The following is a 25,072-nucleotide window of genomic DNA, read 5'->3' on the forward strand; positions in this document are numbered from 1 at the left end:
ATTTTTTCTTGCAGGATGCTATCTGCTACTTCAGTGATAAAAAAAATCTCATCACCTTACATCATCAAGGGAGGGAGAGAGTGACTGACTTTCTCTGTGCCATTCTCTTTGCTTTCTACTTGCTAGACTACTGATTATCAGAGGATGACTTGTAAATCATGATCTCGTTTCTTCTCTTGCAGCTATTTAATGAATTTCTATCCTGATTATTCACCCTCCTACAAAACTGATAGCATAACAAATTCTGCTGAAAGGTTTTGAGGCAGATGATAAACAGAAAGAGACTTCTGAGTTCAGAAATCCAAAGTTTTACGAATGGCATGAACAGCTTTCCTTTTTCAACAGCCTGATGCCTCTATCATTTTTTGCTAGCCCTAATGATTGCAAAACTGGTATCATAACTAGAGTGAAAATAATACATTTTGAAAAATGTTGATATGAGCAAAAGCCAAGTGTGTGGGATGACAGATGAAAGTGGTGATAAATTGTGTGGGTGCTCTCATGTAAGAAAGTGCCTGAATCATTATTCGTTAAACAACAACAACAAAAAAGCCTATTTTCTGTTTGCAATACTGGGACTTGTTTAAAAAATCTTGGCAAGTAATTGGCATTCAGTGAATAATGAAAAGCTTATTTTCAGAAATTAGCAGTCGTGACTTCACAATTACTTGAATCTCACACTTGTGAATAATTCTGTTTGTAATTTGCTAGATTTTTTTTTTTTAAGACAGAGAGAAATACAACACCTAATGAGCGTCCATATCTAAGGCTTAAGTTAGTTTAGTATCTGGTAGGACCCAGCCTGATCCAAACTACTAAATGCAAATATAAATGAATAAGTAGTGCAACAGTAGAGTAGATTTCATTCAGTTTTTCTCTTTGTTAAATCTTGCTAAATAACTGTTCATTCTTATAGTGTTACATCATTAAAAATGTCCATCTGTAGCTGGATATTTTAAACTCAAATTAGTCCTTTTTTGTTAATTGGGAGAATAAGTTATAACTATGCACATTTATTAAGCAGTTAAATCATCTAAGAATTAGTCTTTCAAAAGCATTCAGGTGGCAAAAGGTGCAGGTGATTAATTCTTTTACATAAAGGATCATTAAAAGGTGTACTTAAATGCTAGTCTATCTTTAGGTATATAAATACTTTTGAAAAATCTCAGCCTTCAGCTGAGTTTTTTATAAAATTTCACTGTCACTTTTTTGATGGATTGGAGTGGAGGTTACACTGATTGTACATGGAGATTTTTTTTTTAAACAGCTATATTTTATCATGCAAAATCAAGCCCAAATGACAATATTCTCATGTAGTTTTGTTGCACATAACAAATTGAAAGCAAACACACTGGAGGAAATCATATCATGATAAAGGCTAAAAAGGCAGTTTTATACTTAGTGCAAGGCATGGTTCTGTGATGTATATATTTGGAGTGACCTCAGGAGCTAGATGTGATTTGCATTGTTCGTGTTAATAAATAAAGTACTACTTTATTTGATTTAAATATGAAAGGATGTTTTCAGGAACTTCCCTGAGTCATTTTTAACACCACAACACCTCAGTGAGTCTGCACGTACTCCAAATAATGCAAAGCTCCAGAGGTCAGCATGCTAAAAACTAACTACAGGGGGTATAATGCGCTTAAAGCAATCTCAGTTAGGAAGTCCTGTGACCACTTTTATAGTGATCTTATTTAAAGAGAGGCTTAATAAATCAAGGCTTGGCACTGGGAGATGGGTATTTGGCTGCCAGAAGCACTTACCTGATTCCATGATTACCGTATCTGAATGTCTGTTTCCCACATCTCCAGAGTTGGGCACAGGAAGGAGTGTAGCCTTCTTAAACTCACTAATCCGTATCAGAAAAGCACAGAACTTATTGCTTATGAATAAAGCGCACAACTTCTAACTGATTAAGTTCTGCCTAATTTTAGTCTTTTGCCAGGCTAGCTCAGCTGTGGGTTTCCTGTAAATGAAATCCATTTGTTCAGCGAGCCACTAAAATCCAGAGTTGACTCATCCTAAAGGTGAGTTGCATCGAGTCAAATAGTTGTGCGTTCTCAGTTACTAGCAATCACCAGAGCCCCACAGTTACCCCACAGCGAGGCAGAAACAAAGGTGGCTGCTGTTCTGCTGAGTTTTGTTTGTTTTTAACTCAAAGGGTTGGACAGTAGGTTTCTGCATTCCCTGCTTTGCCTGTCTGCCAGGATAGGATGCAGTCATCTCAGAGCACAGGGATCCGAGGACTTCCACATCACTCTACACACAATCTTTTTGTGTCAAAACCATGCTTATTTTATATTGTTCGCTGTCACTACAGGTAAACATGGCAATACATGTTCCGTTAGGGATAAAGGAATTTTTCACCTATCTGGACATTCCCTATAAATCCTTAAAAATCACTTCTAAGTTTCTGAACCATTAATTTCAGAAATGCCTTCCAACGCATCGACATCCTTCATTTCTGTGTCATGATCGATGCCAGGAAGATGCAGGTGATTTTCATTGCTAAGTACTTTGGTGCACTTTGCCTAAGGTGCTGCTGGTTCTTTTAAAATACCACGTGCCTTATTGCAGGTTTAGCAATTCACATATCAGAATTGCATGTGGAAAAACAGCAAATGCCTTGGTCTGGAAACTGAAAGAGAAGTTCTTATTTCTAAAATGGAAAAACACTACTTCTGTTTTATTCCTCAGCTAGATTGTCTTTCCTATCTATTCTTTGCAACTAAAAGCCTGGAAGATGCATTTTTATTTTTATTTTTTTTACATTGTAGAGGTATGCATTTGAGCCATTTCTTGGAACTTGTGGTGTTTTGATGTAACCAGAATGTGAAATGACCATTCTCCATGCTGTTTTTGACTGAGACACAAAGTATTAGTGTTTGTCAGGCATGTCGACATTTTGGTGCTTAGTTTCTGGTTTTATCTGCCTTGGTTACATAACCATTTAGAAGTGTGGTAAGATTTATGTGACTGGCTCAAACAGAAGATCATTAAAGCTGAAGATCTACTTCTACAATTGTGAAGCTGGGTGCTCTGAAATAGTAGTAGCATCATGTTTTCCTGGAGACCTTTTTTATGGATGACTATCTCATCGGTAAGGCTCTCTTAGAAGGCTTGACCAAGGTCAGCAGCATGTTTATCCATGTCAGCCTTCTGATTCCTGAACCTGCAAGAATAAAGCTTGCTTCACCTGAATTTCTCAGGGTGCACCACACACAATGATAATATCTAACTCTAAAATACTTTGCTATTTTGTTTAAAAGTAGAAAAAGAAGTTAGAAACAAAAGTAGCAACCTTTAAATTACTGTTTAAGATCTAAGGGACAATATTTGGGGTTTGGTTGTTCCCATGTCAGAGCTGGGAACTCTTTTGATACTGCTGCATGGAAAGCTTTATTTTTAAGTCAGTCCTCTACTGTGATGGAAAACTTTTTGTTGTTGTTACTTTTCATGCAGGCTTGCCTCCTAGTGCCAGGTCCAGGGCAAAATAGTGTCTGGTGGGATACTGGGCTCTGCTGTCACGAGTAGAGACATGGAAGCCAAAAATGCAGCGGTCCCACTTGTGGCTTAGTAGTTGGCTTCTGTGAAATCGTGTAATCTTGTCCCTTGGCTTCTCCAGCTGTACAAAAGAGACACTGCTTGCAGAGTGCTGTTTGATCTATAGAGTGCTTTCATGATAAGTCATCTGTAAATTGCAGGACTTAATAAAAATTTACAATCTAGAAATTATGTAGAATTATTGGAGTGTGTACAGAAATGTTCATTTAGAAGATTTTATTTAGAAAGATTTTATTCAGCTATTTTTGCAAGCTTTACAATTTTATTATTATTTGCCAGAACCTGAATTCTGTAAGGTGGGAGGGTAGCCCCTTGTGAGCACACAAAATGGAAGAATGAGCTAAAGTACTTTGCATAACTTGTACATAAAGATGTTAAATAAAAGTTCTGCCTTTAAATAATTCCACGGGTGACTAAATACAGCAAATGCAGTGATAAACATTGTTTTTTTTTAAAAGTAATGTTCCTCAGGTTGTACTAAAGAGGTAGAAGAGAATTCTGTCCCCAGTCCTGCATCAACACAAGTTTTCTTTTAACTGCTCCTGAGTAGGAAGAGGATTTCAATAAAGATGTACAAGCAGAGGATTGTCTTCTGAAGATTTACTGTAAAGAAAAAAAAAACCACGCAACCACGTTATCATGGAAGTTGACATTTCTAATTGATTATGGAGGCTACTCTGAGCTCACAACTGAAATTAGTATGAAGCAGGAGTGTGTGACGCTGGCGTTACAGTTTTATCGCAAGCCATTGTCACTGGAACTGTTGCATTTCTTTCTTGGTATGTCAGAAAGAAGACAAGCAGGAGCAGTGTAATGTAGATAATAGGCCTGGAAAGTATGTAAACATACCGAGGGAGCGGTTATCAAAGGTTTCTAAAGGCAAGGACAGCAAGCACTGTAATACATCATCTGGTTCTTTTAAGTGATTGCAATGCCCCAGCCTCCATGGGCAAAAACAGCTCTCCAGAGTTGTGCCTTGGGTAGCTGTGATCCAGACTGGCTCCTTTCAGGCTCTGTCTGCGACCTCATTTACTGCTTTATTAAAGTAGTGAAATACCAAAGAGAAATACCAGTAGTGTCCGCATCAGAGATGGGCATGTGCAGGTTGGGTTAGGAATACCAGCAGTGCTTTGGGAAAGCCAGTTGAACATTGTTACCTTTTCTTCTCCTAAACTACCTGTGTTTTGTATCTTCACAGTTACTCTGTAATGCAGAATAACTCTGCACCTGTCGAGTTGAATTCATTCTATTTCACTTTTAACTTTAAATTAAATTTGAAGCTGTTTCCAGAACTGAAAATCCATTTTTTCCTTTGCCACCTAGATTCATTATTTCTGAATATCTATAAACTAATTTTTTTTTACATTTTGTTTGACGTATACGGTCATGGGAACAGTGGTGTGGTTTGAATATTTTGTGTCAGTATCTGACAGAGATCTGAGGGGGTGTTTGCTCAAGTCCCAGTCGCTGTAAGTCGTGTCTCAGTTATGCCTCTTTGAGGATTAAGAATGAATCTGTTACCGTCTTTGACACGGTGAGATCTTCAACTCAGGAAACAGTGCAATTGCTAAAGCAAAGGTTACTGCGCTATCCAGTAACAAAAGTGAGAGGAAACTTGAATTTGTTTCCCAAAGTACAGCAGATCATATTGAGCTACGCCAGCTGTTTGAGCTTCCTAAGTTCATCTTGACTGCATCATTTTGGAAGTGCCTGCTTTAGCAACTCAGCTGTCAAAGAGGGAGTGAGAAGCCACTGGAAGCGGTCACCTCTCCAGCTGGCGTACTGCTCGCAGAAGAGGCTACACATCTATCCCCTAAGAGACAGACTTAGGACACGCTGGAAGCTTTGGCAAGCTCAAATGCAAGGAACATAGCCTTAAACATAGTGCAAGATTACCGATCCAAATAAGTGGCTGGAAAGTTGCTCTGCATTTGCTGCTCTGGGTGGATTTTTATTGATGGGTCTCATAGGATACTCTAGAGGTAATGTATCCTTCTAAGTAAAGAGGAGTGAATAGGGTTTCACTCCAAAGTACAGAAAGTGCTATCCAAAATTACACAGAGAATGACAGAAGCAGCATGTTTTTGCGGCTTCTTCCGATAACAGCAAAAATACCAACAAAGCATTCGGCTTATATAAAACTCAGAATTTTGATGTCCAGTATTAAAAACTTTCTTCCTTTGTCCAAAGATCTTCAGATCCCAGCCTCTTGGCTGCTATTTTGAAAGAAAGAAAACAAAAAAAGTGATGTTTCAACCATGCGTTTCTCACAAAGGCTTTCCTTATGGGAGCTGAAGTATTCTGCAATTTGCATAGAGTGCAAGGACTTTGATCTTGACAAAACACATTTTGCAAAGCAGTATTATCTTGGGTGCGATTAAAACTTGCATAAACAAAACTGATAGTTGTAGAGGCCAACTTTTCTTCCTACTTTCAATTCTCTCCCCACCTCTTGCTTCCCCCCCACCCCCGCCATCCACAGCTTATGTCACTGCTGCAGCCAGAAAGATTTTTATTGCTTTCAGATGCTGTCACCTGCATAACAAAGCGCAGATCGAAGTTGCATCATTTCTGAGCCTTCAGAAGTGTTAACAGATGTGCTGCTTCTTGAAAGCCAAAGAAGGTGCCGTATGAGGAGAAAGCTAAACTAGCTGTAGAAGCTGTACAAGCTAAGAGAGGCAAAATGTAGATGTTAAGATATGAAAAAAAAAATTTAAAAATTAAAGCTTTTCTCCCTAAAGCTTCAAAAGGTTGAAAACTCTTCTTTTTCAAAGCTATTTGAACTACGTTGGTAGCTTTGGAAAGACGCTTGGTCTGCATGAAGTATATATTGATGCTGACACAGCTGTGCTATTGGAAATATGTAATCAGTGTGTGTCACTCCTGTACGGGACTTTCAGGGGGGTTTTCATACCTAGCATTTGCTCGAGGGCCGAGTTGTGCTGAAAATCTCAGATAGGAAAGGTGTGATGTGCTGAAAATCTCAGATAGGAAAGGTGTGATTTCAGAAGTCACTTACTTCAAAAAGCTTCATACTCAGGAGTGCAGTGCAATACTGGAACAGGTCTGCCAGGGAGCTGTGAACTTTTTACCCAGGGAGATTCCCAGGTCAGTCCTGATCTAGCATTGCAAACAGCTCCCCTCTGAGGGTAGGGTGGGCTGGATGACCTCCAGAGAGAGATCCTTTCTAACCGGTGTTTAAATGAGTCTGAAAAGATGTGGGCCTTCTGTGCTTTCTGTGGGCCTTCCAGAATACCACAGTATTAGGTTAAGCTTGAGTTCAGAATTCATTTTTTATTTTATTTTTTTACCACCCAACAGCAGGTATGTTGCATTGTGCTGCAGCTCTGCCTGCAAGCAAATAGTCTTGTCAGTCAGAGCTGCCCGTTGAAATCCTATATGCCTGCCCTACTCCTGCTGCACGAATAAAGAAATCTCTGCAGTAGGCTGAAGAAGAAAAGTCTTCACGTTTTCTATTTGCTTTTTGCCACGTTTTTATTATATTTTTGTGTGCCCCTTGTCATGTTGATTTCCATATGTAAGGGAAAGGTCCTAAGTCCTGGTCTTATGCCTTAGCGGGCTTCAGGAATCTGTTTTCACCCTTACTGGGTTGTAAGATGAAATAGGAGAGACTTAAATGTACAAATCCCAAACAAAGCTGTTTGATACTGGTTCGTTTTGCTTGCTTTATGATAACGCTTTGCTCTAATGCAGTGTACCATGGCAATGAAACTTGTCTTCCCAAGGAAATCTTGGAGAGAACTTCCTCAATTAGCAGTAGTTACCCTGCAGTTGAGGCAAGAGCAAAACTTAATTTGCAGCTTAATATTGAGAATTTAAATGATAGCTTTATAATGAAGTATGATGATGTCTGAGTTCATAGGTGTGCATCTTAAATGTGTTTATATGCCAGGTACTCTAAGAGACGTAGGTAGATGCTTTTATAGTACTTATTACGGTACATAATAAAGAATTGATCTCTAGTTACTGGTAAGATATGCTGGTTATAAAGGATAAAGATAACTTTCATCTCTGGTTTTACTGTACTGGATAAAACAAGGAGCCTTTCTTTTAAGAAAATGTTTCTTATTAGAAAATTCAAAGCTTTCATAATAGACATTGATCTATGCTGTAAAATGAAAGGAGGAGGAAAGCTTTCACACAGAAACGCTAATAATGTTCTCTTTGTTAGTGCCTTTGTGTAGCATATTAAGTGAATGTTTGCCTACCAGTTCCAGTTCTGGACTCTGAGCCATCTACCTTCCCGTAATGCAGCCATCCTGGGGCTGTGCTCTACACCATACCATTTTTTCAGCGTGGGAAGGATGCTGTTTATCCTTTGTGAAGTACCTGCCCTAAATGTGGGTAGACCACTTTTTTCAAGTAAGAGGGTGTGTTGTAAGCACACCGCTGGTGCACCGTTTCTGTATTGTAAATGGTGCAAGCCAGAAGAAGCAGTGCAACGCCAGGTTTATTGTACTAATAGCAATAAGTACGCATTAAGTAGCTAATGATTATATGATTGGGATTTTATATTGTGGTGCAACGAATGGAATGCTTGCGTTGTATTCCGGTCTCTTCACTGTCTCCAGGGAAAAAAAGAATCAAAATGTAATTTGCTAGAAAAGGCCTCTACCTTTTAGGCAGAAAAAATAAAATAAAATAAAAATAAAAAAAGACAAGCCTTTCCTAGCAAATTATGCTAAACTTGCACATTTCTGTAGTCCTTTCTGAAAGCATGACGACAAGGTCAATCGTTGTATATGCGTTTTCAAATTATTTGCAAGTTGCTGAATGCTAGGCAGCCTTCTAGAATTTTTTTTTCCTGTCTGCTTATTTTTATTTATACTTTCTAAGTCCATTCAGTTATTATATGTCATTGCAGTGAGCTTCTGGGCATTCTGCCAAGTCTTCAGTATTGTCAGGATGCTGGATAAAGTACAAAGAAAAATGCTTGTCTGTGTTTCCTTGTAAAATTTTACAAGTATTGTATAGCCTCAGCAGTGAGACCATCCTTATTACAGCAAGAGCAGGAGTAGATGAACACAGGACTGACTCTTGCTTTCTCTGCCTGTGCAGATAGTTAGAATGTACACTTTGACATGTACAAACGGCAAATGTCCACGAATTAACAAGAAAATCTGAACCAGGGACCTAGGCTTCTTTCAGCCAAAGGAGTCTGTGTTTAATATTGTGAAACGGTGTAATAGCATAACTGTGAAGATGAGCCTTTTCTGAAGTAATAAAACTGGACAAAAATAATCTGAAATTTTAGAAGCTCACTGTTATCATTACCTCACCCATAACCGATCCTGTAATTACAATGACCTGTTTGGAAGCCTTTTTCCTATGCGCTGGAGTGTATGGTTTCCACAAATGTTCTTTGAAAAAAAAAAATCAATTTGTGTGATTTTTTCAGTGTCATTTTCATATTGGAACTGGATGTTCATTTGATTCAAATGTAGTGAGATACAGGAGCATATTGGGGGAGGGGATTAAACATTTTTTGTTATAGAATATATTGTGGTCAAACTGATTATTCATTTCCCAGGTTAAATTCTGAGTAAATGTGTGATTTCTCTGTATTAAACCAACCAAACAAACAAAAGCACAACAAAAGCTGTAGATACTTGCAAATTTGGCTTGAGGAAGGGCGAGTGCCACATGCCTCTTTGCCCTTTTTTCAGTGAGTTTTGCTATATACTGTGTACTGCAGAGAATTGGGCAATGTAGCTGCAGTATTTTCCCTCTGCCTGTGTTTGTATGTGTTTGTAAATGAATCTGGATTTGTAATGTGTTTGTAAATGAATCTGAATAGTGATTGTTATGCTTTGATAAAAAATCAAAGGAAATCTACCTGTGCACCTGAGTACTCCATAGGCAACATTACCTTCTATTGTAAATTACAAACTTCTTACATGAGATTTTGAGAACAGCTCTGCTGTGCTTGTTCTGAGAATAGATGGAATTTAAGTCTCTGACACCATTATGACATAAGAAAACAGGTTTTGTTTTTTTTCCTGTAGGAAAATAAAACACAGATAATGAATCTAGAGGAAATTAACTTAAACTTGCTTTGATTGATATTCGTTTTCTAATGTACTCCTTTTTTTCTATAGTTTGTGCTGAGGCTTTCGATCCAGATGAAGAAGAAGAAGATACAGAACAAAGGGTAAGAATGAATGAATTGCGCCGTGCTTGGTTCTCTCTACAGCTTGACAAGCAGACGTCAGTACGTCAGACTTCCTTACCATTTGTGCATTTCATTCTGCGAGGTGGTGAGGTATGCTGTCGCTGACAATGTGACATTGCTCTGAAACTTAAGGCCACTTTATCACATACACTTATTTTGTCACTGTAGCTTTAATACAGTTTTACTTCAGAGGACTTGATATCTCTACTTAAGTCTACCATCTATAAAAGTTTGGATATTTTCCTTTCTTAATTATCCTTAATGCTTGTTGAGGCAATTCCTAGAGTACTGGTGCTGTTATGAAGGTTTAGTTAAACTCAAGCACAGCTGTTCCTTCATGGGTGTTTGAAATTCCTCGCATGCTTTTCACTGCCTTCTTGTCAAAGCAGTTTGCCTGGGTAGGAGAAATACTTCCTTGAAAGGTTTTGAGACTTGTGACCACCTGTTGTTCTATTGTTTTTGCAAGTTGGAAATTTCTAGGAATTGCAAGTCCAGGTACTGTTATTGTCTTTCTTTAGAGATATTTTATGTGAGGAAATCCTGTAGCCTGGCTGGTGAGGGTCAGTGTTTTCTCTAGGGACTTTCTGCTGTTCCATTTCCAGATTCCATCTCACTGATGCTTACACTTCTGCAAGGAAAAATCTAAGTCTAATCTAATTTGTCTTGAACGAGAAAATAGTTCATACATAAGATGCTACAAAAAAAAAAAAAGACTGTCTGATAATCAAGATGGTTTTAAACGTGGATACATCTATTTCATCAAAAGTGTTAATTTTCCTGACTGCTGGCTCAATATTAGTAAAAAATATATATACATATATATATATATTTTTTTTTTTTTTCAAATGAGGTCTGCTACTCAAGGTTGGACAAAGAATATTTAGAAATGCCTGCTAATGTAACTGTTTTTCAGAACTCTTGTTATTCCAGAAATACAGTTAATACGGTGAATATGAACTAATTAATGCTTTTTATATGTTTTCATAATTACCCCCCAATCAAAAAAAAAGAGCAGATAAATATTTTTATGAGACACAGTGAATGTTGGTTACTTTAACCCGATGATAGGTTTATTTGTGACTGTCTCTATGGCTCAGTTAGAAGGGAAGGGAAAGGCATCCTTTTATTCTTGTCTCTCTTCACTGTTTTTTAGCATGTGTTAATTGTCAGCATAATATTTTTCTGTATTTTTCTTTCACTCTGTCTTGCATTGTACATTTATGTGTAAATACTGTTTATGCAAACAACAAAAAAGAACTTTACACTATGTTACTTTAAAATTGTGTTTGTGTTTTCATTTTGAAGTGAAGGTTCAATCTGTAATCATATTTCTTTGCTGTCATAACAGTTTGTTCATTTTTACTTTTTTTTTAAAGGTAGTTCATCCAAAAACTGATGAACAACGATGCAGACTGCAGGAAGCATGTAAAGATATCCTGCTCTTCAGAAATCTAGATCAGGTAATATCAGTTTAATGAAATCTAAACTGGAGTTGCTGTTCTGTAGCTTGATCTAACAGTCCAGACACTGTTATTGTGATAGTTTGTACAATTTTAATTATAAGCAGACTGGCTTGGGGCATGTATCTGGAGGTTACCGTCAATGAACAATAAAAACAGGACAAATTGTCAGTTATTGTGACTGTCAGATCACTATCCCTGCAAATTCCATTTTTTTTTCTTTTTTTGTTACAGAAAAGTATTTTATAAATTCTATTTTTCTTTTACTTCTGGGTACCATTACACTTGATTTGCTTTTCCTGACAGAACAGCTCATAATTTCATGGGCAATTTAAAATTGAAATAACTTACACAATTTATAATTGTTGAACTCTGTCTGCATTTGCTTGATTTTAGATTGCTTCACCTTTTTTTAAATGTCAGTGTGTCAGTAAATTTTCTGCAAGTGAATATAAAAGTAATGTTTTTAGGTTATTCTTGTTCTTCATCTTGCAGATTTATTGCTGAAGTTAATAATTAATTGCTGCTTGCTTCCGCATTGGGTTTTAATGATGAGCATCTCCATTGCTGCTGGCTCTTAGAAAATGTAATTGTGTTTTTTGCCTTTCATTTTTTTTAAATGAGGTTCGTAGGTTAGTTCAGGTATGTAGGATAGTTCAGGAATGGACCTCTGGAAATCATCAAATCCAGCCTCTGAAAGACCATAGGAGCAAGTGCTTCTCATATCTGATTTGGTGTTTCCAACAAAATGGAACTGACATCTCCACTACAGGTTGATTATATTTTATTTTATTTTTCTATTGTACTATCATAAAAACAAAGGGGAGGAATGAAAGCTCTAACACCAGCAGTGGTCCCTGCATCTTCCTGGTTTGAATCAGAGCTTTGTCTGAGATATGAAAGGATGTAGTTTATGGTTTTAGAAATGCTGCTCAGCTTTCCTTGAAGTTCTCACAGTTCTTGGTTGCTGTACAACCTCCAAGAGCCATTGAACTGCATTCCCAAAAGAGTATTTAAAAGCTTTTTACTGCAGCAAGCTTAAGAAATTCACATTCAGTCGAAAAGTTTCCTTGAAAGCTGTTCTTACAAAGACCGTTCTTTCGCTGTTCTGGGATTCTGTCATTATATTTATTTACTTAAGACATTTAAAATGCTCCTTTTGCAAGTAAACCGATTGTGTATAGTAAAAAATGAAACATCTAAGAATATTCAGCAGCTCAAGGGGTATCTACAAAATGTGATCACTATTCAAATTGATTAGGCCGATCTTTTAGCTTCCAGCAAAATCACCCAGAAGCAAAAAATTAATAAGCAGTTCATACTTAAAGATGACTATGAAAAACATATCTGAGCTGAAAAAGTGGCCTTAGAAAAATACTGCTTCTTGGGAAAAGCTTTCTAAGCAACTGGGGAGAGAAGTAATGGAAATGGTCTTAACTGCAGCTGTTAAAGACTCCAGCTTTAAGATAGCACATGGCTGAAAGATGACTGCAGTACGTACATTAATTATAGTATGACAAAGGGCACTTAGCAGAGAGGGAAGTGTTTTCTAGTCTTAAGTACACCTAAAATGGTGTATGGAACTTGCCTCCTTTCACCCCTCATCCCAATAATTTCTTTTTAACCTCCTCTGCACAATTCGGAAATACGACTTGTGTGGAAGGTTGGCTACAGAGTACCTACTGAATAGCGAAATGCATGGCTGCTGCTTTTGCTCAGTGTATAATATCCTTCAATAATTGTGAGGAATACTTCCAAAGTGAGGCTCAAAATCTGTTCTTTGCTCCGTAGCTTCCAAACAGTGTCATGTAAAACAGTGTTGTTGCGTTTTGTTTTGTTTTAAAAACAAGCTGTAAGACCCTTCAAGGAGTAAAAGTGTTTGTGTGACTCGAATGTCCTGGCCAAATTCATTCCTTTTCCACTGGTTGCATGTGGGTGAACTGTGCTGAATTTAGGTCCAGTGACTCAACTGCCCTTTTAAATGTCTTACCTTGTATGATTAGTTGATGTCATACTTGGTATCAAACACAAAGGAGCCGATGTCCAGTGGATCACTTCTAGCAAGGTTCACACAGAACTTTGGACTGAAATCAATCCAGATTATCAGAGAGTTTAACCCTGAAGTTTTGAGCATGCCCAACGATACACATGATTTATGCTTCAATCTAAAGTGCAGGGGGAGTAGGTAATCTTTCTGCTGTTTAAAGCCGTGAATGAAATATCATGTGTATGCTCCCCAGTATCTTAGAAGGGAGTTTGTAGAATTTTAGTTATGACTGAATTTCGTAGTGGGTGAGAGCAAAGCCTCTTATCCTTAGCAGCAAGGCCCTCAGGCATCCTCAGTACCCCTATTTGAAACGAGGGTCTTACAGTTCAGGCATCTGCTAGACCTTGTCCTTTTATTAACAAAAGAGCTCAGTGTTTCATTTACTTACAAATAAGTCTGCCTGTTTATCCTCCAAATAAAACACTGCTGAGTTACAGTATTTTTAAAAAGCTTTTTAAGATTTATATTGCTTGTTTTCTGACAACTGTTACTTAAATGCATGCTGTGAAATAAGTGGTTGAACGGCATTCAAGCAATGGTTCTTAATTTAGTTTAAGCATCAAGAGAGTTTTTAAGGACAAGAGAATAAAGTTGGAGTGAAATGAGAGGCAATATTTTCAGTATAGAGCCAGTGTAGAGCCAAAGCCACCTAGAGCCAAGCCTAGCACTGACTTGTCTGGAGCTGAGTGGTCTAGAGCCCCAAAGTCTAATTCCAAATGCTCTGGAGTCAAACAATGCAGAGCCAAAATGCCAAGAGCCAAACAGTCCAGAGCCAAATCTAGCACCAGAGAGTCTGTCAGTGAACAGTCTAGAGCCAAACAACCTTGTAGCAGAGCCATCTAGAGCCAAGTCTAGGGCTGAACATCTGAGATACCTTGCAAGATCATTATAAATGATGATGACAGAAATGTGAAAATTAAAGAAAGACTTTTTTTTTTTTTTAACCCGGGGTTTTATTCTGGAGCTCCTGTGAAACAGGAAATGGAGGAGGAATGCATATACTTTCTGTGAATTGTAGTGTTTCATATGTGGGAAATGGCAGGGTGCTTGGATCCTGGTGCCATGGCAGTAATGTCTGAACCAGCTCTGTGAAAATGAGAAGATTATTTATTACAGTGTTAGGTGAAAGATTGTTTAGATTTATCTAAAAGATATATTAATAATTTGCTATGTGATTGGAAATGTAGTTTAAAAGCTTTTATGGCATGTAATTAAAAAGTCCTTGCTAGTCTGTGCCAGCATGGAAAGGACCGTGGGAAGGGAGCTGGAGAAGAAAGGGATGTTGGTCTGAGTTTCTAGTGTTAGAGAGTTTTATCTCATGTCTGGCTGTAAGGTGAGATGGCTCCTAATCCCAGCTCTGCAACCAATGTGCCGTGTAGGCGTTGAATAAATCAGCACGTGTCTGCAGTGGGAATACTGCTGTGGGATCGCACCGTCTTCCAGGGGGCTTTAGCAAATTGCCTATCTTCTGTGTCTTAATTTCCTAGCCCTTACAACGGGGAATGCTGTAATGAAAAATAATGTAACAAGTAATGTTGTCAAATACGTTGAGCTTCTAACATACGGCAAGTGTTAGGCATTTATTTTAATAACTTGTACATCTCAATTCAACATTTTAGTCGTTAAGTGAAAATGGTGTAGGATGAGTGTAGTGTTTAAGGGGGAGGAGATAGCATTTATTTTCCCTGGCTGGGTGGTTTGACCTCTCCCTGTAGAAAATGGGTGAGGCCTTTATATGAGTGGCTTCTCTCACCAGGATAGATAGTTTTGAAAATCTTTGGATGACCTGTATTTGCAAGAGCGTTAATAGCAGTATCATGCATGGTTGTGCTGTCTGTGTGTGGGCTTTGACTTTTACAACTTCCTTGGCTGCGCTGCGTACAAAAGAAAGTTTAGTCATGGCTCATCGGAGAAACCCCATTTGCGTCTGCTGTGCTGCCGAAGCTTATCCCATTTTCTGTATGTGCTCCCCATCGGTGGCTGCCTGATCTCATCTGGTGCAGAAGTTGCAGGTTCTCTAAGACACAGAGTATCTGGGGAAATAACTTTGTCCAGAGGCTTGTTGAGTACAGCCCTTGTCATGGTTGGGGCTCTTGGCTGGTAACAGCGCAAATATGATATTAATAAATCATGGTGTGGTTTTTAGACATAAATATAATGAAATATGTGTACTGCTGATATAAATCAGTATGTATCCATTGCAGTGGAGATGTGTCAGATTATACCAAGTGAAAGCTTGCTTATACATATGTGCTTAACTGATGCATACCATTTCAGTGCCAAAGCAATTTGAACATAAATTTGAGATAATAGCTCTGCTGTAAGGGAAGCATCTGTTTGTCTGCATTACTGAACTTATATTAATAGGCTGGAAACAGTGAGGTACTTTCTAGTTAAAAGCAAAATTCAATATCAAAATTACTTGTATTTGCATACATGCAAAAATAATGCAATGCATGTTGCAGTTCATTATCCAGATCAGGTCAAATGAATTTGCCTTTGTCCAGCAAATAATGCAAAGTTGTATTTTCTGAGTGTGTTTTTCTTTTTTCCCCTCTCTTGTTTGTTTTATAGGAGCAGCTGTCTCAGGTCCTTGATGCCATGTTTGAGAGGAAGGTGAAACCTCAGGAACACGTGATTGATCAAGGGGACGATGGAGACAACTTCTATGTCATTGAGTGGTAAGCAACTGTGCCTTTGAAAAGTGAAGCATGTTTCTTTTCAGCTTCTTAGAATGGCAGGGAATACCTACTCCAAGATGGTTTCCAAAGGAAACATACTTTTTGCAATTGTTGCCTCTTCCCTTTGTCTTTCCATGTTCCCCTTTAGGTTCCCATTGACTTTTGGATCATTTGCCAAGGGCAATCAAATGTGACAGAGGTGGACATCCTCGTGGTGCGTCCACCATCTTACTGAGTTGCCCTTTTCTGCTTTTTTTTCCTTAGGGATTTTATATTTTTTCATGTGAGCATTTTTCTTTTGAGTCCTTGAGCTATGTATGATTACCATCTCAACAATGACACTTTGGTCTGTGTCTTTATTCTTCTTATCTTGCAGAGCTTTAGCTCACAGACTGTCTCACAGCTCAGCAAGTTCTCTCTGTAAGGCTGAGCCAAGGTCACCCAGTGACACCTCACCCATATAGTCCTTGGGCCACAGACATCTGAATGCTAGGCTGAAGGTTACATGGCTATAGTTATTTGGAAACAAATGGCACTAGTAAGTGACTTTCAGGCTGAGGGATGGGAAGAAGTTGTTTCGTTTCACTCAAAGTGCTCACAGATGGCTCTTTAAATCAAAAAGACGTCTTCCCTCTCTGAGAGGCATAAGAAGCACCAATCTTCAGAGATATTGTTGAAAAAACAGCCAAATAAAGGTTATAGATGGATTCGAGACACCCCAAAGGGGCCTCACTGGGTAATACACATGCTGTGAGAAGGCAGATGGAGTTAAAGAGCATCCGTACCCATCCAACTACCTTTCTTTCCCCTGGCTGGATCACTTAAAACAGCGTTGTCAAAATACTATGCAGAGGAAAGCAATTAGGTTCTGGCCAGGTCTACCGAGACTAAAATGCTTTATTAATGGAAAGATATTGTGGAAATACTGTAGCTAGAAGCAGTTTAGTGTCAGGCAATTGGAAAACTCAATAAAGCATGTTCCATCGCACCTAGCAATAAGAGGACTATTTGTATAACAGCAAAAAAATGTTTTTGATGTCTGTACTGTGATGTTGTCTAATGAAAAGCATCTATTCCATTGTTTTCCAGGGGATTGTATGATATTGTTGTAGCAAAAGACAACCAGGCACGCTGTGTGGGCCGCTATGATAATCATGGCAGTTTTGGGGAACTGGCGTTGCTGTACAACACTCCTAGAGCTGCCACCATTGTTGCCACGACAGAAGGAGCCCTTTGGGGACTGGTAAGGAAAGGAAGTTGCTCTCATATGCGTACTGTTTGAAATACTAACTCACCATATCTAGCAGCAGGTGCTTTTCTCAGTATGATTCCTTGTGCTAATAGCTATTTTATCATGATTTGTTATCTCACCTTGTTGCATAAAAGATCCATTGTGCAAATGGTTTTGGCCACCCTTCTAGAACAACTCATCTGTAAAAACTGTGTTGCTAGTTTTATCTGTCCTTTTTATCATTTTGCATTTGTTGTTATCAGAGCTCTTGTCAGGGAAAAAGCAAACAAACGTCCCTTCATCCTGCAGAGAACAGTGGAGACATTAATGCACATATTTTGCAGAGGGAAAAAACAGTATCTAAATAACATTCTTTATTTTCAACTCACCTTTATGCCATTTTGTCCCCTTTAAGGGATATGGACAGTGTTGAATATCTTCTTGAGCATGTCAGTAATTTGAAGAGTAGGAAAACTGCCCAAAGCTTTGTTTTCCCTCAGAATAAACTGTCATGATGTTTCTGGTCCCTTTGTGTTACCCTGGAAGAGGTTCTCGGGTCAATGCGACCTTTTGAGATACCAAGCTAAATGGTAATGTTGCTATGTCTCTAGCCCATCAGTGTTTAATGTGAAGCTGTAGACATTAGTTTCCTATTTTAGTTCTTTTCTCTACGCTATTTGGATAGGGTTATTTTCACAGTGCTCTCTTACTCGTCGGTAAGGGCTCACATAATAAGTAAATTGTGCCATCAGAGAAGCCTTTGAAGCCAAAAGTGTTGTATGCTTTCAGTGTGCACTGTGCTCCGCAGCAACAATCGCTGGGGGTTCACCATGTGTTGTGACCTTGATTATACGACTGATAAGCTGCTACACACGGCATGCTTATGCAATCTCTGCACTTGCTGAGAGAACTGATTTTCCTTTTCTTTCTGAGCTGAAAGAAAAGATTTTGGTAAATCAGCCAGGGAGTAATGTCAGTATCTAATTTCTTGAACAAAATAGCTACGTACACAGCCCATTCATAAAAGGAAGAAACTGAGAAGATGATTCTTTGTTCCAGTTTGCCTTTGAAAAGAACTGCACAAATCAGGTTAATTTTGTTTTCGTTCTGTGATTACATTCACTTAATTAGCAAGATGTAGTTGAAGGGAGACCTTTTGCTAGATGTCTGTCCTGTGGATATTTTATTAACTAAGGTTCCATTTTCCAGTCCAAACCTTTGGTTATTTATTCCTGTTATTCTGTTATTGGCATGTTTTATTGTATTATTTTGTGCCTGATGTAATTTAAACATATCTTTATTAGTCTGAAAAAGTAATTGCTAAAGCTTATAGATTGTCTGCCATTTAGGAGGTGCGGGTTACTCCTGCTGCATTGCAGGCTTAGGCTAACAGAAGGCTCAAACACGAAGCAGTAATGAAATAGGGGTTTTCTGTGGAGCAGAGAAATGTCCTCACTGTTTGCTATTGAATGTGTCTGGGGAAAGCCTCACAACTGTGCATGCTTCCATCACTGCTCTGTCTTTTTGTCCAAATACTGCTGCTTCTCCTACCTCATTGATACTCTGAAACAAATGAATTCTGAATTTATGTTTTTGCAATTCCCCTGACAATTTCTGCACCTCTCTGCTTCTCTAAAGGTGTACATATGAAGAGACTTCTACCACTGAAGAATTTCTTTAAAACAAAAGAACACCACCCCCCCCCCCCCCCCAGAAAAAAAAAACAGACAAAAAACCAACCAACCAACCAACCAACCAACCACTAATCCCTCAGGCTTTGTCATCTCTTGTCCTTTGGATAACAGTGACACTATTCTGTTCATCTGTCACCTCCTTCAATTTACATATTCCACTAGTGCTACCAGCATCAGTCATTGTTTCCTCTCAAAGTATATGTAGCCTGCAGCCCATAAAACTGTTCTCTTACCTGGAAACACCACTTCACCTCAAAATCTCTTCTGAAGTATCAGTTGATGTTTTTAGAAAATGAAGATGCAGAGGAATGTCTCTCAGGGACTTTGGATGTTGCTGCTAATTACGTGGTATATTTAAAATATATATATATTTGGGGGGACCTTTTTCCTGACCGAATTTCTGCTCCTTTCTTCTGACTTTATTTTTGATTTTCCTATTTAGGCTCACATCATTTATAGGCTGTTAGCATCACTGTTCTGCAAACACTAACAAAAATACTGGGGGGCAAGTGCCTTTCCCCTTAGCCTGGGTGTGCTGTGTATTTGCAACTCTCTTTTGCCCCTTCTCAGCAGTGTTCTCCAGTAGTTCAGCCCAGCCTTTTCTGCGTGCAAAGAAAAAGCATTTCAGTAAAATCTCTGACAATAAACTCGCAAACATGTCTGCCACTGCAGGTACTGAGACAGATGTAGTGAGCTGGGCGAGCTTGCCTTCACTCAGGCACGTACTGCCGCCCACTGGCCATGGAGCTGGTACAGCACTAACTGCTGCCTGAAAAAAAAGTCAGCAGGGCAGGTGGTGGAGCAGCAGGCTGGAAATCTTGCCCAGTATTTAGGCTTCAAAAGCAAACCAAAGAATTTTTACATCAAGAAGGTGCTTGTGGTGCATGTGGACAGATAGAAGTTCAGAAGGAGCCAGTCCCTGCAATAAGCTGCCTCTTGGATCCTTAAAGGTGGAGGAGGAAATCAAGTCTGTTGCTGTTTGATACTCTTTGTGCTGATCTAAATCTGAACTGAGGACAGAAGAATCCAGTTCAGACTTAATCCTGTAGTTGCTTTACCAAATAAGTGTTGCAAATTCCAATTTCCAATGGCTTCAGCAAGAAGAGAATAATTTCTTTATTCTATGTGGAAGCACGAAAGATATAATAAAAATCAACCAAAAAAGAAAACAAACTCAACTCTGAAAAAAAGTACAAGATAGACTAAAAGGGGAATTCTTAAGTGCTTACCTGAGAAGGACCAAGTTTGTCGTAGAGCTCCCTGTCTTTCAGTTTGTTATTACAGTAAATACTCCCACAAGAGCTGTTAGGATCACCATTGCAAAGGATATGGTGCCAATTTAATAGCCTGACTCTCATATCCAGTGTTTCTGACACTGCTTAGTTAATGTTTGTTAGTTCTTTAATCAATAAGCATTTTAGGTGAGAGGAATAATTTGTGCTGTTTCTTGCAGGATCGAGTGACATTCAAAAGAATTATATTGAAAAACAATGCAAAGAAGAGGAAGACATATGAGTTATTTATTGAATCTGTGCCCCTTCTTAAATCCTTGGAGGTAAAGACTCTCGGAAATATCAGATTCTTGCACTAGCATTATCACTGCAGTCAGTGTTTCTGCTATATCAGAAATCTGTCAGTTTTGCTTACAGATTTTTAAGAGCTGCTTCAGTGTCCCATTTGCCGTACAAGTGAATTTACGTTGTTGAACAACATGTACAAAATGTTGTACAACATTTTTTTCATATCCTTTGTTCACAGTAGACATTTTTTATCCTAGTCTGTATAAACATTTAAAAACAAAATATAAAACGGAGAACATGTATGAAAGTGAACACTGGGACTTGTGACTTTGGTTCTGTTTGAGGGTGTGATACTGAAGTAATGGTACAATCACTGAAAAATTTGGCCTTCGTTGACTGCGAATGGTTTTAATTTCATAGCTGTGGGCCACACCAGATCTTGCCTTAAACCTTAACCCATATTCAGTAGTTAAACTAAGAACAGGCTAAAGAACTGTTTAAAGAACTGTTTAAAGAACTAACTGCTGCCTGGGAACAAAATGACCAGGCAGAGCTGACACGTGTTACGTTGACGTGTGTGGTACATGATTTTAGGAATGTGTAGTCACTTCTAAGCTGTGTTCAGACTGTGTTTTCAGAAGGGTTTTGTAGCCATACCAAACTGCTTTGAACGTTGGTATGTTTCTGCCTTTGCCTTTTATCACAACTTAGATTTCTTTGTTAGCATTGATATTTTGTATTTCAGAACATCTTTTAATCCTCTTAAGAGAAAATTACAAGGTGATCAAGTATCATAGGTGTGAAAAGCAACCTCTACTATATATTAGTTTGGACATATGCTGATAGCTGTGGAAGGGGTGAATTGCATAACATCTTCTCCTTCGATGGCTGGCTTAAACTAGTTCAATCAATGTGACTTTTGAGCAAAATGACTCATAAATATTTAAGGATATAGAAAAATAACTCATTAGCACTGCATGGCTTTTTGCATGACACACTGCAGTTGAATCATGCGTGGATCAGAATTAACAGTTTCTCAAACACGGGTTAGATTGAAGTGCATTTGTGAAATGAATGGATTAAAACTGAATCATCTGTTGAGGTATTCATTTTTAACTGTTTAAGATTTTCTTCCTTTCTGAATACATTTTTACACTGATCTGAACAAATAACATTGTTTTGTGGTATGCTGGATGAGAAGCAGGAAACACTGGAGATAAATTTAACTGTCCTTTCTCCCTTCCTGTTTGTGAGGGCTTAGGCATGTTTCACTGCATGTCAGATTAGTACCTCCTGACCTTGCTGCTGGGCATCCTGTTGCAATGCCTGCTTACAGTTTAGACCCAGTATCTTCTTCAGATCACCTCTTCCTCTCACTAATCTAGGAGTGAGTTTTGGGACTGGGAAAAAAAAAAAAAAGATTATTCAAGTGTATGGTGATTAAAATATTTTGAATTTGTGCTGCTAGTATTCTCACTGAAGTTTGTTCTTAGGAAATTTGTGACTTTTTCTAAGTGCTTTTGTCAAATTTCATCTGAATCTCACAGGACGTATTTTTGTTGTTGCTGTTCTAAAACAGCCAAATCTGTTATTTTAAATTTAGGGGGTAAGAAAAGCACACGGATGGGACACTAGAAAAATTTATTTGCCTATTGATTATGGTAGTCTTGAAAACTGTTGGGCAGTTTAACAAAGTCATTGTTAGGGCTGCATTTTTCAGTACCCAGATTGTGTGTGTGTGTGTGTGTCTAGTGAATGCATCTTCAATTCTGAGTTACAAAGTTTACTAGAGATGTACTGTAGCAGACAGATAATTGTGCTTAATTTTCCTCTTCATTCTAGGCATCAGAGCGAATGAAAATTGTGGATGTTATAGGAGAGAAAGTGTATCAAGATGGGGAACGTATCATTGCTCAGGTACTTGGAGTCTAAATTCCCATTTATCATTCTCTCATCTCTTCTTCTTTTCCTATGTGGAACTTACTTATAGAATCATGTTAATTGAATCAACTTGGCATCACTTATTTTTTCTTCAAACTTCCAGTGGGCCACACCAGATCTTGCCTTAAACTTTAACATCCAGTTTGTTTAACCAGCTTTTGAATATTTGGGGAAGTACCACTGAGTCTTTTGCTACGTATTTTTTCTATTACTTTAGCTTCTGTTTTTTCTGCTTGTGTCCACTTGTTTTTCATAACTGGTCTTTGAAAGGGTTCAAGAAGAATGTGCCTTAAGCTGAAAGTAAGTCCGTCTATGCAGTTTTCCATGAAAGCTATTTTCCATTCCCAGCTGTACCTTTTATAGGCATCTGTGACCAGATTAAACAAGGAGTCGCAATCACATAGTAAAAGCATCTCTGATTTCTAGGTCTGACTAAGCAGCACAATCAAACAATTCAACAGGAGCGTGATTTGAATAAAACTAAATGAACTCACTGGGAGTATTTTACTAGTTGGACTCAACTGAGTTAACTATACTGTCTAAGAAACTATCAGTTACTTAAACCACTCTTTTCCTCATGCTCTTAAAAAGAGTATTTCAGTGTTGTAGTCTGACTTCAACTGACAGTCTCTGGTTGTTGATATGTTTTGTCTGCTGTAATAGATCAAGGCCAGATTGGTGGAACATAAAGCTGGACAAATTCAAGCTGAAGCTATGTTTTTGTTGGCTGTGACAGAAATAACTTTTTGGGATATTTTTACTGATGAAACACCAGAATTCTGCATCAAGTTTCACTGGAAGTTGCTTTGTATATTTACTTATTTTATGAAAGTACTCTAGTTCAAATAGGAGTTAATGCAAGAAAGTCCTTGGCCTACCAGAAATAGTAGGCTTTTGATCACAAGTTGTCTTGTTTTATAAATGGAGTGTGACTCCTTGATAATATCTTGAATAGTTGATCTTAATTACCTTGAATGTCAGATAACACTGAATGTAGGAAACCTTATTTTGCTGATAACCAAATACTGCCAAATTACTTCTCTCCAAAAAGACGCTCAGTTTTGTAAGCTGAAAATCTTGTTGCTTAAGATTCTGAGAAAACTGGACTCTCAGAAAAATCAAAGCTTATAAATCAGCCTCCAGTTGCGCAGTTGGTTTTAATCTCTGTAATAAGTGAATTAAGGACAAGGATGGAATTACCTGTAAAAAAAAAAAATACAAGTAGGATTAATAGTCTGGATTGTTTGGGGCGATAGTGAAAAGATGATGAAATGTTATGCTTGGAAAAGACTGCTAGCTCTTCCGTTACAGCAGTTGCATCAATACCATGAACCCCTTTTCTCTCATCAGCACACATTTCAATAGCTTCTCTATGAGGATCTTTTTGGAGACAGTGTCAGAGGCCTTACTGAAGTCTAGGTAGTAGTCATAGGACTTTTTCATAGAAACAGCTGAGTTTGACTAAAACAAAAATTTTTACTTAATGCTCAGTTATTCAGCAACACCTTAGCATATCTTTGTAGAATTTGATATAAAATGGCTACCAATTTGGAGGTTCTCCCACTTTCCTGGTGTGACTTATTTTCATGTAATGGCATGATGCCATTAAGTGCTTCATTCCTTACTCACTACCTTTCTATGGCTATTGCATCATTCCTCATGTAGATGGCTTGCATTGTGGATGTGGTCCTCTTCCTTTCTATGTTAATGTTCCTCAAGTGTAGCTATTCTGGATTCTGCTGATCCCACTGTTTTAGCTAGGATTGGTTGAACTCATTCATACTTAGTTTAATGGATCTTTCTTCCTACTGACATCTAGAAATGTGGTCACTGACTTGATGTTTTATTAAAACTTGCTTCTGAAAATTCTAGGCTCAAGTTAGTTTCACTATCTTCTGGTTGCTTTCATGAGTATCGGAAGATTTGTGTTCACTTAAGTGATTTTGCTCTGTATTGTCAATCCCCTTTGCTTCTTTCCTTTCTACCTCCCCTGTCACTGAAGGATGTGTACTAACAGTTTCTTCCCCTGTGGGTTCCTCGGATATATTTGCATAACCGGTCGTATTTTAATGCTTTAAGAATTTGAGTGTCACTCAATTCCAGCAGATCTCTGCACAAAGCCTAGTTCAGAATGAATGCTTTAATACCATTCATATATATATATATATATACTTTTACAGTAAACAAAAAAAAAATGTTTTACCTTTTCTTCACAGGGTGATAAAGCAGATTCCTTTTACATTGTAGAATCTGGTGAAGTAAAAATCATGATTAAAAGCAAGGTAAGTTCAAATTGGGTGATCAAGCTTTAGATTAATCCCTGATTTGATCAATTAACGCGAGCAGCGTGCAAAAACCTAGCTTATTTTAAGATTGATTTTTTTAATGATATTTATCCTCGTCACTTATGTGATGTAGGTTGTAAATCCCTGTATCTGTTCTGAAGTGGCCAGAATTCAGTTTGCTAAAGTTGGAAGGTCTTTTGCTTGTATCTGCTCCTCTGCAAACTGACCTGATGTACTTTCGCTGGCCTTAAGTGTGGAAATGAAACTTGTAGGATTATAGCAAACTGCAGCTAACAAAGCTGGGGCATTTTATCTCCAGTGACATAATAGCCATTGGCATTTGAACAAATCTCTGTACAGCCTGGAGCAGTCCTTAGGGAGCAAAGTCTCATGCATGAGAAAACTTTGTACCTGTGTTAGGCGACTGTAACAGCAGTTCCCAAAGCTGTGAGT

The 25,072-nt window shown here is 38.2% G+C and overlaps 1 protein-coding gene across 1 annotated transcript in view; it reads left to right on the forward strand.

Moving 5' to 3' along the window:
• The window catches only part of PRKAR2A (protein kinase cAMP-dependent type II regulatory subunit alpha), a 56,845-nt gene that overhangs the window by 26,802 nt on the left and 4,971 nt on the right, over positions 1–25,072 (forward strand). Inside the window, exons 3-9 of the mRNA XM_083796270.1 lie at positions 9,687–9,739; positions 11,137–11,220; positions 15,842–15,948; positions 17,038–17,191; positions 20,327–20,428; positions 22,236–22,310; positions 24,551–24,616. Coding sequence (XP_083652396.1) covers positions 9,687–9,739; positions 11,137–11,220; positions 15,842–15,948; positions 17,038–17,191; positions 20,327–20,428; positions 22,236–22,310; positions 24,551–24,616 — 641 coding nt within the window. The remainder of the gene's footprint in view (positions 1–9,686; positions 9,740–11,136; positions 11,221–15,841; positions 15,949–17,037; positions 17,192–20,326; positions 20,429–22,235; positions 22,311–24,550; positions 24,617–25,072) is intronic.

This window comes from Anser anser (genome assembly GCF_964211835.1).
Source record: "Anser anser genome assembly, chromosome: 12".
NCBI classification, from domain to species: domain Eukaryota; kingdom Metazoa; phylum Chordata; class Aves; order Anseriformes; family Anatidae; genus Anser; species Anser anser.